The sequence below is a fragment of the Schistosoma haematobium genome, chromosome ZW (assembly GCF_000699445.3).
Source record: "Schistosoma haematobium chromosome ZW, whole genome shotgun sequence".
In the NCBI taxonomy this organism is placed as follows: domain Eukaryota; kingdom Metazoa; phylum Platyhelminthes; class Trematoda; order Strigeidida; family Schistosomatidae; genus Schistosoma; species Schistosoma haematobium.
The window spans coordinates 50,743,157-50,758,261 of NC_067195.1; the positions used below are offsets into that span (position 1 = coordinate 50,743,157).

Here is a 15,105-nt window from a genome sequence, read left to right on the forward strand (position 1 = left end):
ATGTACTTCTGTGGTACGCCTTTCAATGACAGACACTGCCACAGAATCTCGCGGTCTACCGAGTCAAATGCTGCTTTTAAGTCGAGAAAGACCACCATTGTCGGACGCCGATAAGTATGCCTGTGTTCTAGAATCTGACGAATGGTGAATATGTGGTCGATGCAGCCACGACCAGGTCTGAAGCCAGCTTGAGTCTCTCGTGTTTGCAGTTCACGAGTCTTAGTTAGGCGTCTGATAATTATCGAAGCTAGTATTTTAGATATTATATTAGTTAAACTAATCCCTCTGTGGTTGTCACAAGATGATTTTGACCCTTTCTTATATATTGGGACGATAAGTGTTTGTGACCAGTTAGGTGGGATAACGTCTAACTCCCAGATCCTAGCTAAAATATTAGTCAACCTAATCGCTAAAATTGGACCACCATCCTTAAAGAACTCTGGAGCCAGTCCATCTGGACCAGCTGCCCTTCCTCGTTTCAGATTAACTATAGGCTTTTGAACTTCAGCAAGAGTTGGGGAACCTACTTCAATGTTCCATTCACACTGTCTGGGAATGGAGGGTAGTTGTAGAGTAGCTGAAGGCCAGTTGAACTGTTCTCTGAAATGTTCCGCCCATCGTTCTAAACGTCTGGACTGAGAGCAGATGAGAGTATCGTCTTTTTCCGATATAATCTCACTTACACTTGACTTATTAATTCCAGTTTCTTTTATTAGTCTGTAGAGCTGTCTTGTGTTTCCTATAGTCGCCGCCTTTTCCATCTCTTTTGCTTTCGTTGCCCACCACTGCTCACGGTCGTTTCTTAGACTTTTGCTTAACCTAGATCTGATTTGTTGTCGCTCTTCATCATGTTCGGAACCTGATGGGACGAGTTTACGAGAATCCATCAGTGTGATAGAGTTTGAAGAAATCCACTAGTTCTTTGTAACTCTGTGGTTTATTTCGCTAATAGATTTCACTGCCGTTTCCACAGCTGCTTGTATGGCTTTTCAAGCAACAACTGGGTCAACCTCGTTTTCAGAACTACCTAATCGTGACCTCAGTTGTTCCTGGAACCTACTTTTGGTTTCCTCGCTACTCAGTTCGGTTCTAATGGGTCTTTTTACTGTGGCTTTTTTGCGTCCAGTGAGGCGCAAGCAGATGCGTGCCCGTATTAGGGCGTGGTCCGAGTCCAAGCAGGTACTCCAGAATGAGCGACAATCTTGTACCGACCCTCTCCAACGATGACTGATGTTAATATGGTCTATTTGAGTTCACCGTTGGTTTGGTGCAGGGGGTCGCCATGTTAGACGATGTCTCTCCTTATGCTTAAAATTGGTGTTTGCTAAAAATAAGCGATTGTCTGAGCACAGTTGCAGCAGACGGTCACCATTATCCGTTCGCTGTGCCGGAATGCTAAAATATCCACCTAAATGCCTTTCTGTTTGGTTCAAGCTGCCTACTTGGGCATTGAAGTCACCTGCTACGAGTACTATGTTTGAACTGTTAGCTTTCTGAATAAGTTCAGAAAGCTTTCTGTAAAAGTCATCTCTCACTTCATCTGAGCTGCAGTCAGTGGGAGCGTAGGCAGAAACGACGAAAAGGCAACGACGTGTGTCCCTATCTTTTCGAGTTCTTACGGAGCTGTTCAGCCGAACAGCACATAAACGACTGTTGACGGGGATCCACTCCAATAGTGCTTGTTCTGCCCTTGTACTTAATGCTATGCCTACGCCTGCCAGTCCACGAGAACTAGTCATCGGGTCGCCAGATACACGGGGAATGTATCTCGTCGGCTCTCTGTTTTTCCGAGGTGAGGTCAAGTGAATGACTACGCTAGGGTTTTGTATGCGTGTTTCGTAGACACAGCATACATCAATGGTACGAGATTCTAGGGTCTTAGCCAAGGAAGCCTGTTGACCGATTTGACATAGGGTGCGTACATCGAAGGCTCCAATGTGTAGTTTGGAGCGAGGTTTCAGTAGACCTGGGACAGAGTTTTGAGCACTAGAATTGTTGGCTATGGTGACACTTGAGGAGGAAGCCGAAAAAAGTTTAGAGGTGAAAGTCGATGTAGGAGGAATAATAGGAAGTGAAGACGGAGGTTGATTATGAATACAGTGGTCTTGGGTGCTGTTAGAGGTATGAGGGCGGTTATCACTTCCCGGTTGCCCACACCGAGGAAGGGTTCTTCTGGAGGCACCTGAAAAGGAAATTGGATTAGAGGTAGGTGGTTTTGGTGACTAGACAGTGTGACCTCAGTGCCAAAGAGACAACTGCTTGAGGGCGGTCGCGCACGGCCTTTCTGTGGGAGGTTTTTGACGTGTTAGCTCCGTTCTTCAAAGGGCCTTACCGCCGGAGACTGAAATCCGTGAGGTAAGGTGAGGTGTGCATTTTTATGGTCGACGTTTTCTAACCCCACCCCTCCTTGTGGGAAGGCAGCATCGCTGTCATGCTGGTTGTCTGAAGGAAACACCTTACTGCTGTCACACCTCTGTACAGTCAGCAGTACGACTTCGCCTTCGGACCTTGGGTTTGTTGCTTTTAGTCTTACCGCTCTTCAACCGACCTGTCTGACATGGTAGGACCTTGAGGAACGGTTGTTCCAGCTAGTATAGTTCGGTTGCTACATCACGATAGGCAAGCCCGACCACCACGTCAAGGTAGCAACAACGGTCGGGCTGGTGAGTTGTACTAAAAATTACTGAATACTCGTTATTCTTATATTATCTAATTTAAATATATGAAGAAGTCAAGCATAAGCTTGTATTCCACTGCTAGAAACTATCCGTCTTTGTTTATAAAGCTTGTGATTTGAAGCAACATCGAAGCAGTCCGCACAGTATGCACATATCTCAACAAGAGACTGGTCAATGGCAGACCTAAACAACAATTGGAAGATACAAAAAGCACTAAAAGCTTGGAATTTTTGTAATTGTTTCATCTGACTTTACGGACATCTCCTTTCACAGATCGGTTTTTTAAAATTGACTTGTTATTAAAGATATTTCCAGAATGATCCAATGCCTCAAGTCACTAACTTGAATTTAAACATGTAATCATATATATAATTGATCACACCTAGTCAATTTGAATTACCATGTTCAGTTTACCAGGATTTCTTCACATGTTTCCTCTGGATTCCGAAAGTAAAACTGACTTGTAAGTGCTTCACTCTGTACCAAAATAAGTGTTCTGTATTTGGGCATGCAACATACCCTCAGTGGATGACTGCTAAACGGATTAAAAAGGCTGTGAAAGGCCACCGAAAAGCCATAAAACTTTCTGTAATTTTGTCATACTACTTAAAATTATTATAAGTAATAACATTGTTTCCTTATATGTTAAAAGCTCAAGTCAATTGTTTTCCATTTCTTTCTAATATTTTAATAGTTAGAATCCCGATTCAATCAAGAGAAAACTGTTTGGAAAATAAAAGAGGAAAGCTATGAAAAGAGATTGCATTTATGTGAAATAACTGAGAAAGAAATGAATGAAATATTATTAGACATACACTGTGATAGTCCCAAATTAACTAACATCCCAGCATTTTCTAATGATTTATGCTCCAAGTCGAAGATAAATACTGTTAATTTACTCAAAACTATACAAAAATTGAAATTGGAAGTTAGTAATCTTCAAAGCGAACTTTTCAAAAAGTGTCAAGAAACTGAAGTAAATATTTTTTAAATTTACTCGCCTGTTTTTTTTTGTTTTATTGGAAGAAATGGATTTTTCATGGTTTACATCTCTGGTTGATTTTAGCTAGACAAACAGTGAAAACCTAGAATTGCTGGTAAACTATTTTGTCTTGGTATAAGACTTCTTAGCAGCACACATCCAAGAGCAGAGCAGAGTTCCGAACCAAGACCTTCCTTTTAATGAAGAGTACTTAACCTATAGACCACTGAGATAACATCCCATACTAGGACGAAACAGCTGTCCAGAGTTTTTTTCGGTTGTCTATCTTGGATCAATCCGGATAGCAAACTATGAAAGCTGTGCAATCCTCATAAACCCTTCTTTACTCATTAGAAAAGAATATAAATACATAAGCTAAGAACGGAAGTCTGCTAATGAAATGCTCATTTTTGATGAACTTTAACCTGGTTATTGAAGTACCTACAGAGTGGTAAGTCGTTTAATCGAAGCTATGGAAAGAAAATAGTCAATATTATGTATATTTTAAATAATGTTTTAGGAAATGTAATTACTTTTACAAATAATCCAACAATATTTCAATGTCTCGCATAAATAAGATAAACGGTAGATAATCCATAAGTGATATAATTATCATTGAATTCAGTGACGAGAATGAATTGCTTGATCAGTAGATTCTGAATCAACATCGCCTGTTATCCAATAATCTAATTAGTGTGCGTAATTGATAAATAAACCTGATCATCAATAGAAGTTGAATTTTCTCCATGATTTTTCTATACGACGTTGATCTGTTTAGAGACTATGATTTTGCTCAGAAACAAAACAACAATTTTAGTTTCAGGGCTTCTTTAGCTTAATACGAAGGAAGGTGTGTGGTGATTGTCACCTTGATATGTTAAACAGAAGCCCTGACTGGTTAAGTTCAATCATATCTAGAGTGAGACAGTTATCACATATACCGATAGATAATAGTCGCCTAACATCGCTAATTGAAATTGAAAACGTCGACTATTAGATTCCAATTCAGTGATCTGGAGGTCAACTTATCTCTCTGAATACCGAAAATCCTATTTTCTAAACATTTGTGTAATCCTAATGATTGTTGGTCTTCTGATTTACCTTAAGCCTACTATGTTGTAACGAAGTCTCATTATTTGATTATGCTTCTTATTGTTTATTCCATCATTTATTAGTTTTATAATTAAAGCCGACTGGAACAACTAACTGTTAACATTTTCCTATTCACCGTTTAATTCTAAATAGATTGCTTTGTTTGTTTATATGTGTGCGTAAAGATGGTTCAATTTGTCTTTCTTGTAGTCTGTTTATATTTGTTTTATATGACTCTATAGTAAGTGTGTATGTATTTTCATCAGAATATGCTTAACGAATATTCTAAATTAGAGTAACTTGATCTTTTTCATCTCAATTTCCCTATTCTTTTATTAAACAGCACTAAAGAAAAAAAAACCTTTTTATATGTATAGAGGTAATCGTTTACCTTTCTGATCACCGTATGTACCTTACATTAGGAATTTGAAACCTTTCTGATATTTGATACCAACCTATCTGTTTTTAATATCTATTGCATTCTGTCAAATGAATTCATTTCTGATAGATTGTGATGAAACAAATGTTACGGACATGTTAAATGAATCTGTTTTTATGATAAATTTCATGACCTTTCATAAATAAGGCGAAGTTCATAAAACAACTTTAGTGTTTTGGCTGTTAAATTGTCAGGTCCTGTTGCTTTACCACGCTTGAATTGTCTGATGTCGATATTGATTTCTTCGATCGTCGGTGGAGTGATATCTATAGAAAGGTCTTTGTGTGTTGCTTCGATGCCCGGTGGATTCAATGGTGGACTTATTCAAGAGTTCTTCAAAGTTTTTTACCCATCTGTTCTGCTGTTGTTGAATTTCAGTTATTAAGCTTATCTTCTTTGTCCTTGATCGGTATCTCTGGTTGTCTATATTTCCATCCTATTTTCTCCGCTGTCATATAGTTGTTTGATGTTTCCTTCTGTTGTAGCTTTTATTGCTGTCAATCCTAAGTCTTCCACGTACTTCTGCTTGTAGTTTCTAATGCTCCTTTTCGCTTGCTTGTTTGATTCTGTGTATTCATCTTATGCCTTGTCTTTCTCTGCACTTATTCGATCGCCGTTAATTGCTGTCTTCTCGTTCTTTCTATCTCGATAGAAATCCATTCCTACTGACTATGCTTGTTGCGACCCAGAACCTCCTGGCACGTTGAAGTTAGTGATTCCTTGATCCCTTCCTAGTTGTCTTCTATACTAGTTTCTTCTTCTTTCAGTAGAACCTAAAATGCTTAGAACCTGTTGTTCAGAACTATCTTGAATTGGTTGGGTGTGTCAGTATTTGGAAGGGAGGTTATATTGAACCTTTGTAATGCTGTTTCTCCAGTTGTCCAGTGTTTTTTATTTTTAGTCTCATCTTTTCAACTACCGGGTGGTGACCTGAAGCTATATCAGCTCCTCTCGTGGTTCTCACGTCTTCAAATGACTTTCTGTATTTTTTACTGATGCAAATATGATCGATCTGGTTATGTGTATTATGGTCCAGTGAGACCCATGTAGCTTTGTGTATACATTTCTGCCGGTGTGGGAAATAGTGCCACCCATAACCATTTTTTGAATGCACATAGATTTGCAAATCTGTCACCATTCTCGTTCCTTTCTCTCAGTTAGTCCATGTCGTTTCATGATATTTTCATATCAAGTGTTGTTCAGTCCGACTTTGTCGTTTAGGTCTCCCATCAGGATTATCAGGTTGTTTCCTGGCTAGTTCCTCATAATCAATTTCAGCCTCTCGTAAAGCTGGTCCTTATCATGTTCATTACTATCGTCGGTGGGTGCGTAGCACTAGATAACATTCATTGTGACTCCATTCTTCTTTGTTTTTAAAGATGCTTTGGTGCTTCTGGATCCATGAAACTGTCATCCTTTAAGTGCATTTCCTGTTTGTTTGGACAGCATCAGAACAACTTCCTGAGTGTGCGGAGTATTTTCTTCGTAAGCGAGTACAGTATCGGTAGTAGCCCTAAAATCGCTACAGGCGGAGTTGTAATACTGCTAAGCATTGTGATAATTAAAATAGGAATCATGATGAAATATATAATGCTAATATTGATCATTTAGTTGTTTATTTAAATAACAATGTTAATGTTTTAAATTGTTTAAAACTAAACAAAACTGTTATAATTTAATAAAACTAGAATAGGCTATGAGAAAGAGTTTGAGAATAAAAAACAAAACAATAAAGTGACCTATCGATTAATGATCATTATATACAATTGTCTCCCTTTTATCAAATCCAATATACAAAATATAACTGTAAATAATTTGTCTAGTATGAAGGATTATTTCTGTAATTTTGTGTACTACAAATTGGTTAATTGTATATGATGCTTAGATCGCTGATAATTCAAGATACATTTGCCGTGACCAGTGGAGCTAATCTGTTTTGGGTAGAGACAAGTATTTACCTCAGTACAATAGAAGATGGCCGCTCAATTTCGTGGATTGGTTGAGGTTAGACATTAACAGCGTTGGATATCGGCTTAGTAGTGTAAAAGTTAAGCGTTTGCGCACGAAACTGAATGCCCTGGGTTTGAATCCTGCGAGGCGGTATCGTGGATGCGCACTGCTGAGGAGTCCCATAATAGAACGAAACGGCAATCCAGTGCTTCCAGGTTTTCAATGGTGGTCTAACATAAATTAGTTCATGGTCTCAACGGAAAAAATATGAATTATTTCAAAATACTTCATTTACTTTTAACTCTTACATTTTGTTTGATCTATTTAATCTGAAAAAAATAAAACAATTTACATGAATCTCTCATTATGAATCATCAATATAATTTATGCAAATTAATGAGGAAACTGATATTCTCATCTTTCTATAGTTAATTTATTTTTTAGATGTTACACAATCAGAAATTGTAAATATGAGTATCGTAACTTAAAAATTGGTTACCATATAGTTGGTGTACTTACGTTTTGACTTTTTTTAAAACCTTTATTCTCTCATTACTTATTTGTTCAGCATACAACAACCGTTTTATACAACTTAACATCATTCTTTCTAATATTAAAGAAGAATTATGAGGATATGGTTGCTTGGTTGATCGTCTGAACTGATGTAAAGCAATCGTTCAATAAAATTCTAACTATTAATATTGAGTTCTGAAATGAACGGATACCGATAAGCAAGTTAAGTGACCAGCAAACCAAACTTGTTTATATTCAGCAGAACTACACACTCATATACGGATAATTATATACTAAATAAAATTAACAATAAACATGATTTGAATATACGCGCAGTTCGAAGTATTGTAGCTCAATGATAGTGAGCATTAAATGAATTTAACTCTTCTAATCTCGGTTGTTTTGTTCATTATAATAACCTTTCGGTTATTGTGATTATTGATTTTCTTTTTTTAAAGTATATGGTAACTTGAACTGATTCAATATTGTTTGGTTTATTTATTCATAAATAAACATTAGATATTTATTATTAAATGAATACAAATTATTGCACTAATCAGTATTGAATTCCAAAAAACATTCTTGTGAAAGATATGTGTGATCCAATTTTTATGCTGAAATTAAGTAATATCAGCAAAGTGTTTGTTTACTTTCATTTCATTGTCAATAGTCTCATCAGTCATATTCAACTTAGAACCTATCACAAATGTGCTTTATTCCAAGTCACTGCACCAAATTACCGAAATACTTGCTTACTTACTTACGCATGTTAGCCCTCGTGGAGAAGCATAGGCTGCCTGCTGGGATTCTCCATCGAACTCTGTTCTAGACAATCCCTTCCAGTTGTTTCCAGTTACTATTAATCCTTTTGACGTCTGCTAGGATACAATCGATTTTAATTCGTATTACTTAAGTTCATCAGACATTGATCACTCAGTTGTTTCATCGTAAGCAAGCAACAGATTGAAGAAATCAATTGTCAAACATTGGTAACGTACACATGTTCTTTAATTATAAATCGTTAGGTTATAAAAGTGCCGAAGGCTAACTCAACTCAATTACAGCTATTTATATTAACCAAAATGGATGTATTTTCACATTCTGTTAAGATGGATTTCGTTGAAATCTAACGTTTTCAAAAAAATAATATTACATTCAATTTCAATCTGTTAATTCATTTCCCTAACACAATTTTATGACTTTTTCACCATAGAATTATGTATCTTTTTTAGCTCTGTTGTGAACTAATGGTCTTTTTGTAGCACATATGATAACTATTTCTTTACAGATCATCTAGGACATGATAAGGTTGCAAATCGATATTACGTGCCTAGTCACTGACTAATTGTTAACTAGTTCTTAATTTTTGACCGTTTATTGAATTTGAACAATACTCAATGCCTAACTAGGCTACACCAAAATTCAGCTTAGTTAATTGGCATTGGAAGACTGATATATATATATATATATATATATATATATATATATATATATATATATATATATAAGTACTAAACCAGTGAATAAATTATCAAATCCAAATATTTGTATAACTCAATAAAATTTTCAAGTCATTTTAAGTATTTCTTTATTCATAATATTATTGACAGGAATTAAACAAAAGTATGAATTGGAAGTCTATAACTAATCAGCCAACTAACTGTTTATATCAGACAATATCACAAAAAGATAATCAAATTCACTCATTATGCAGTCAGTTAGCAGATATTGAAAGAAAATCATTACTGTACAAAGAAGAAAGGGATAAATTAGCATCCGAACGTAATTTACTTTGTGAAGATTTAGAACGTCTTTTAACAAGGAGACAGGTTAGTTTACTTATACATATGTATCCAAATTAATGATCCAAAAAGTGGTCGGGTTTAGGGCAAAATACATTGTTTAAAATTATAGCTTGTGAATTTAGGACTGCAAAATAAAATAATGTTGAGGTGACTAATATGAAGTGCTGACTTCAATAAGTTCATACGTTCAATGAAAATCTGAGATAAATAATCAGAATAAATATGGTTAACATGAGTGGAGAGAGATAATGTAGTTACAAATCAGACATCACATAATATGTACAATAATATGAATTGAATACGAATTAGTAAATAAGGGTGAATTCTGAGTAAATTTCTCAAAAACGTTTGGGAGTGTAATTATAATAATATGTATCAATAAGTTTAAGCTATGAAAATTAACATTATTCGAATTATATCATCACATCATAAAAATGATTACTAACTAATTAGGCCAGCAGTTGGCCAAAGTAAAAGGAGAGGTTGAACATTCTTCTTCAGGACGCAAAGCCCCAGTTCACTTCAGCCGTCTGAAGGATTCTTGGTCTGACAGATTTAGGCAGATTACTGTTTACATAATATATTATGGTGAGTGATTGCTCCGTGTTAGCTGTATGGCTGAGATGAAATCGATCTATTAAGAGTTTTAACTATACCTTTGCTTTAACATACTAGGAGATGCTCGCGAGTCCGAAAATATAAATTCCTAGAACACTCGCCAATATCTATTAATTCAAGTTATATTGTATTTAAAATAATCCACTGAATTTTGGAATTTACCTCGTAGTGTCACATTTGAAGTCATACTTCTTGTATTGTCTGAACCATTACAAATATTCTGTAGGTTTATACTATTAATATTATGAGTATATTAACTGGTGTCTATAAATATCTAGTTTCCAATCCTTACCTTGTTCCATTGATAATGTTTACTTAATATTAGTCATAAGTAAAATGATCGAAAATCCATTAATTTGGTGATATTGTTTCTATCCGTAAGAAATGTGGATATGAGTTATTAGTTTTTTAAAAAACATGATCTTTGAAAACTTCCCAAACATTTGATTATGATAAATATCCAAAACAAACAATCTTAATATTTACGTTTACTGCTCACTTACCTAAATATTTTACGAAACATTCTGATTATCACATACAAAAGCGTAAAATATAATAATTGTAATTGAAAAAAACTTTAATACTTATGTTTTCCCTTTTATGGGTATGGATATACAGTTATATAGCATTTTATCATGACAGTATGTAAGCGAAAGTAAATTTAAGTAAATTTTTGTACTTAGTACAGATATCCCAGCTTATAATTTTTATTACTAACTGACTTTTAATGATTATTAATTAGCTAAAATCAGTTCATTAAGGTGAACTGGAGATTTTATAATAGAACACCTAAAATATCTATAACTAATTGGTTTCAGACAGATGTCGGTTATATTGTAGTAAACGTGAACAAAAGTGGGGAAAATCGAATATATTTGATTTTAAAAAATTACAGAACGTCTTAGTAAAATCTGAGAACCATTCAATAAATAAGTCATTTGCAAAATATCAATCAATCGTCTCAGACTTCATCGTCCTTTCGTCCCCACACCAATCATTATCTGTTTTCATTATCTTATATTCGATCTTCTTGACCTTCTACCGCCAGGCATTTCTCTTTCGATTGATGATACTACTTATATCTGTCGACATCAGTAGCATACATCACAATACTAATAAAAATTATTCATACAAGTTATTAGTAGTATATTTCAATCCAGGCGATTAATTAAATATGAATAAATTGAATGCCTAAATTTAGCGTAAAGCATCAATCTTTCATGATTACTTTTGAAAAAAGAAATTGTAAATTATCATTGATATAAGCAGAGATGGATAGTGACTAGTAGTATAGTCTAGAACGCACGTTTTGTCTTATTTAGGACTCGTTAAGTGGATGACGCGATGACGTTTGAAGCGAACGGCACCAGGTTCGAGTCCCAGAATGAACATTAATCCTAAAATGCAGGTACATCCAGCTGGCAAGTCCCAACTATGACGAAACGCCCATCTTAGGTTCGACTACTAGTCACTATCTGTCTTTGCTTATACTACTTGTGAATTAAGGCAATATCGAAGCAATATGCACAGTATGAACATATACCAATAAGAGACTGATCGATTACAGTCCTAACCATCATTGAAAAGATTCAAGTAAACAATACCGAATGAATTTATCATCTACATATATTTTATAGATTTTATTCATTATTATGTAGTTTATTTCTCTTTTGTTTTCAGAGTTTAACTAAACTACGTGAATTTATTATTTCTTTATTACAACAAATACAATCTAATTCAAATGTTAATTTGAACAAATATGTAAATCATTTCAATGAAAATAGAATTGATAATTCATTATTAAATAGATTAATTCTATCAAACAACAACAATAATAATACTAATGATAATCGAATTTCTAATATTCATCAACAAGTTTATGATATTATACGTTCTCCATAAAAAAAACTTGAAATTGATCGTTTGTTTGTTTCTTTGTTGTTGCTGTTGTTGTCTTGTTTTGTTTTGTTTGTTGTTTTCTTCTCTCATCTAAAATAAACTTTTTATAGAAATGTTATTTTTTTTGAAGAAAAAAAAGAGGAAAATCAAATGTAAAAATCATTATTTGTACAAAGTATTTATTATTTAAAACAATTAATCCCTTTGAAAACATTTCGGTAATTCAATAAGAAGACAAAGTTTATCATAGTTATGTGATGTATGTATATACATATATCTATGTGATATATGATACTGACTTATTATCCAGAGTGGCTACCAGATTGTTTTTCTATACTTTATTATTTTCTTTGTTATGGCTTACCTTTAACCTGCCTAGTTGACTTTTTAATTTTTCATATATATAAATGTTCTTAACAAGTATATTACGTGTGATTAAATTGTTCGAAATGTATTGCGCTAATCTACCATATAGTTCTGATCAACTTTGTCTTCTGATTGCATTATCGAAATGTATCATTTAAACAATATTATCACTTTCAATTGAAATTTGTTTAATTTCTTTTTTCTTTTGTTTCCTTTCTTTCTTTTTTTTAAATCGATAATATCTTTCAATATTTTAAAGGTTGATTTAAAGTTTTCATTTAATTGTATTAAATTAATTTATATTTTGTTCAAATTATGATTTAGTAAAAATTGAATGATCAGTTTAGGGTTGTGGAGATTGTTAAGTTTTCGATTGAGATCATGAATCGATTAAAGTCAGACCACCATTGAAAAACCTGGAAGCACTGGACGGCCGTTTCATTCTAGTATGGGACTTCTCAGCAATGCGTGCCCACGATTCCGCCTACCGCAATAATAAATCATTACTACATTGTATGAATGTTTATTTGTTTATTATTCTATTCAATTTTTCAGTTTGGTAATCAAAATTACAATAAGAATGTAGCTTTTATACTATCGATTTGATGTATTTACAATTCATTGTTAGTATTCATACTAAAACTTGATTCATGTATCTGTTATGTCGAAAGAGAAAAATTGTGAATAATAGTACAATAACATGCATACAATGAGTTTGAGATGTTGTTGAGATACATGTACTAATTTCACTGCTAGTGACTGATTAATAATATATTTGAAAGCTTATATCTGATGTAAGCAATGATGGATAGTGGCTAGCAGTGGAATCCAGGACGCGCGTTTCGTCCTATTTGGGACGCGTCAGCTGGATGTACCTGCACTTCAGAGTTGATGTTCACTCTGGGATTCGAACCCAGTACTATTCTCTTCAAATGCCATCGCGTTATCCACTCAGCTACTGAGTCTCGATAGCCACATACTTGTGCAATGAGGTGAATTTAAATTCACTTGGTATTGTTTGGCTGATGGTAACATCGAGAAATCCACTTTAGGAGTTTGTATATCAAAGGAGATTTACAATATTTATTCTTGTATATTACCAAAGACAAAATACAGATTTATGTGAAGAATAATAATTAATTTTTTTAACCTCTTTCTAATAATTTTACATAATGTTAAGTTTTGTGAACAAACGGAATATTGAATAAGAAAAAGAGAATTCAGTGGAAGAAATTTCTTTTCGACGAAATCATTTACTTACGCTGTACATTCGTATATATGATGATTTTGATTATTACCCTGAAGACGTCCAGATAAGTTAGTTGAACGAAACGTTGGAATTAGTTAAATTTCAATCGCTGAGAATATTTCAAATATAATTTTCACATATAATGACTTCTCTATACTCGGCGCTCAATAACTGTCAAACTATTCGTTCTAATTTTGACGAATATTCGTATAAATTCCTATATATAGTTAGATGTATAAAATATACGTCTATAGGAGGATAGAAAAGATTACATCATAAACTGACTCGAGACTCTTATTATCAAATGAGGTTACGCAATAATCAAGGGGTAAGGATGAAAATAATCTACGGGTTAGATAATTATCCAATTGACAGATACGAAGAAAAACGACAAACATAAATGTCAGAATAATATAAATTGAATAATAATCAAGCAAACTTGCTTAAAGGTGATAACAGTAACTGATTAGAGTTTAAAATCGCAATACAATAATTCAAAAAAGTCAATAATAATCAAATAAAAATGAAGAAAAAAGGGAAAAGACCCGAAACATACCAATAAAGGGAATTAGGGTCAAGAAAGGATGAGAGGTTGGATGGATTGTTTCTCCACGAAAAGTTCGGGCTTGAGTTCGTGGATTGCCAATGCCCTAGCAGTACATAAAATATTAATTCGACATACCTTTGATTTAATTCTTTTGACTGTGTAGATAACTTTAAAAGAAAAATCCTTGGGAGCTATGGGTCCACAATTGATTAAATGTGCCTGTTTAGGATTAGTGATTGTTTTAAATTCTCCTTTCATATCCGTCAATTTGATAATTATCCGTAGATTATTTTTAACCTCATATTCCTTCCTTATCCCTTAATTATTGCGTAACCTCATTTGATAATAAGAGTTTCGAATCAATTGATGATGTAATCTTTTCTATCCTCCTATAGACATATATTTTCCAGATAACTATAAATACGAATGTACAGCTTAAGTAAATGATTTCGTCGAAAAGAAAATTTTCTTCACTGGATTCTCTTTATTTTTATTCAGTGACACTATGGGTTATTTTAAATGGAATATTAAACAAAATGAGGAAGATCAATCGATCAAATTATTTTCAAAAAACCATTTTGATTTTAATTTAATTTACATTTTGTTACAGTAAAACAATTTTTAAATTTCTCCATATTTAAAATTATTTACTTAAGGTTTACGGAGACAAAAAAGAATGAGCAACAATTTGATAGACCTAGAAAGAAAGGCCAATGGCAGAGTGGGTTGGAGAATTGTGGTCGGGAGTAACAGGCGTGAGTAAGCAAGTACTTTAAATAAAATACATGATACCTTAATTCATTAAATATTTTGTTTGAATGAGTAGGTTCATTCGGAGGAATTTATGAATTAATACTAATTGTAAATATTTTTTAACATTTTCTCTATCATTTTAAGTTCTTCAATAAATTTGTCGAAAAGAGAAAAGACGGAAAACAACTTTGTAGATGATAATTCTTTTCGTTCA

At 33.8% G+C, this 15,105-nt stretch overlaps 1 protein-coding gene across 1 annotated transcript in view; it reads left to right on the forward strand.

Moving 5' to 3' along the window:
- PIBF1 (Progesterone-induced-blocking factor 1) overlaps positions 1-15,105 on the forward strand; it is a 33,944-nt gene that overhangs the window by 9,494 nt on the left and 9,345 nt on the right. The window contains exons 6-9 of the mRNA XM_051211674.1: positions 3,373-3,654; positions 9,265-9,483; positions 11,758-12,855; positions 14,795-14,893. Coding sequence (XP_051071759.1) covers positions 3,373-3,654; positions 9,265-9,483; positions 11,758-11,979 — 723 coding nt within the window. The 3' untranslated portion in view covers positions 11,980-12,855; positions 14,795-14,893. The remainder of the gene's footprint in view (positions 1-3,372; positions 3,655-9,264; positions 9,484-11,757; positions 12,856-14,794; positions 14,894-15,105) is intronic.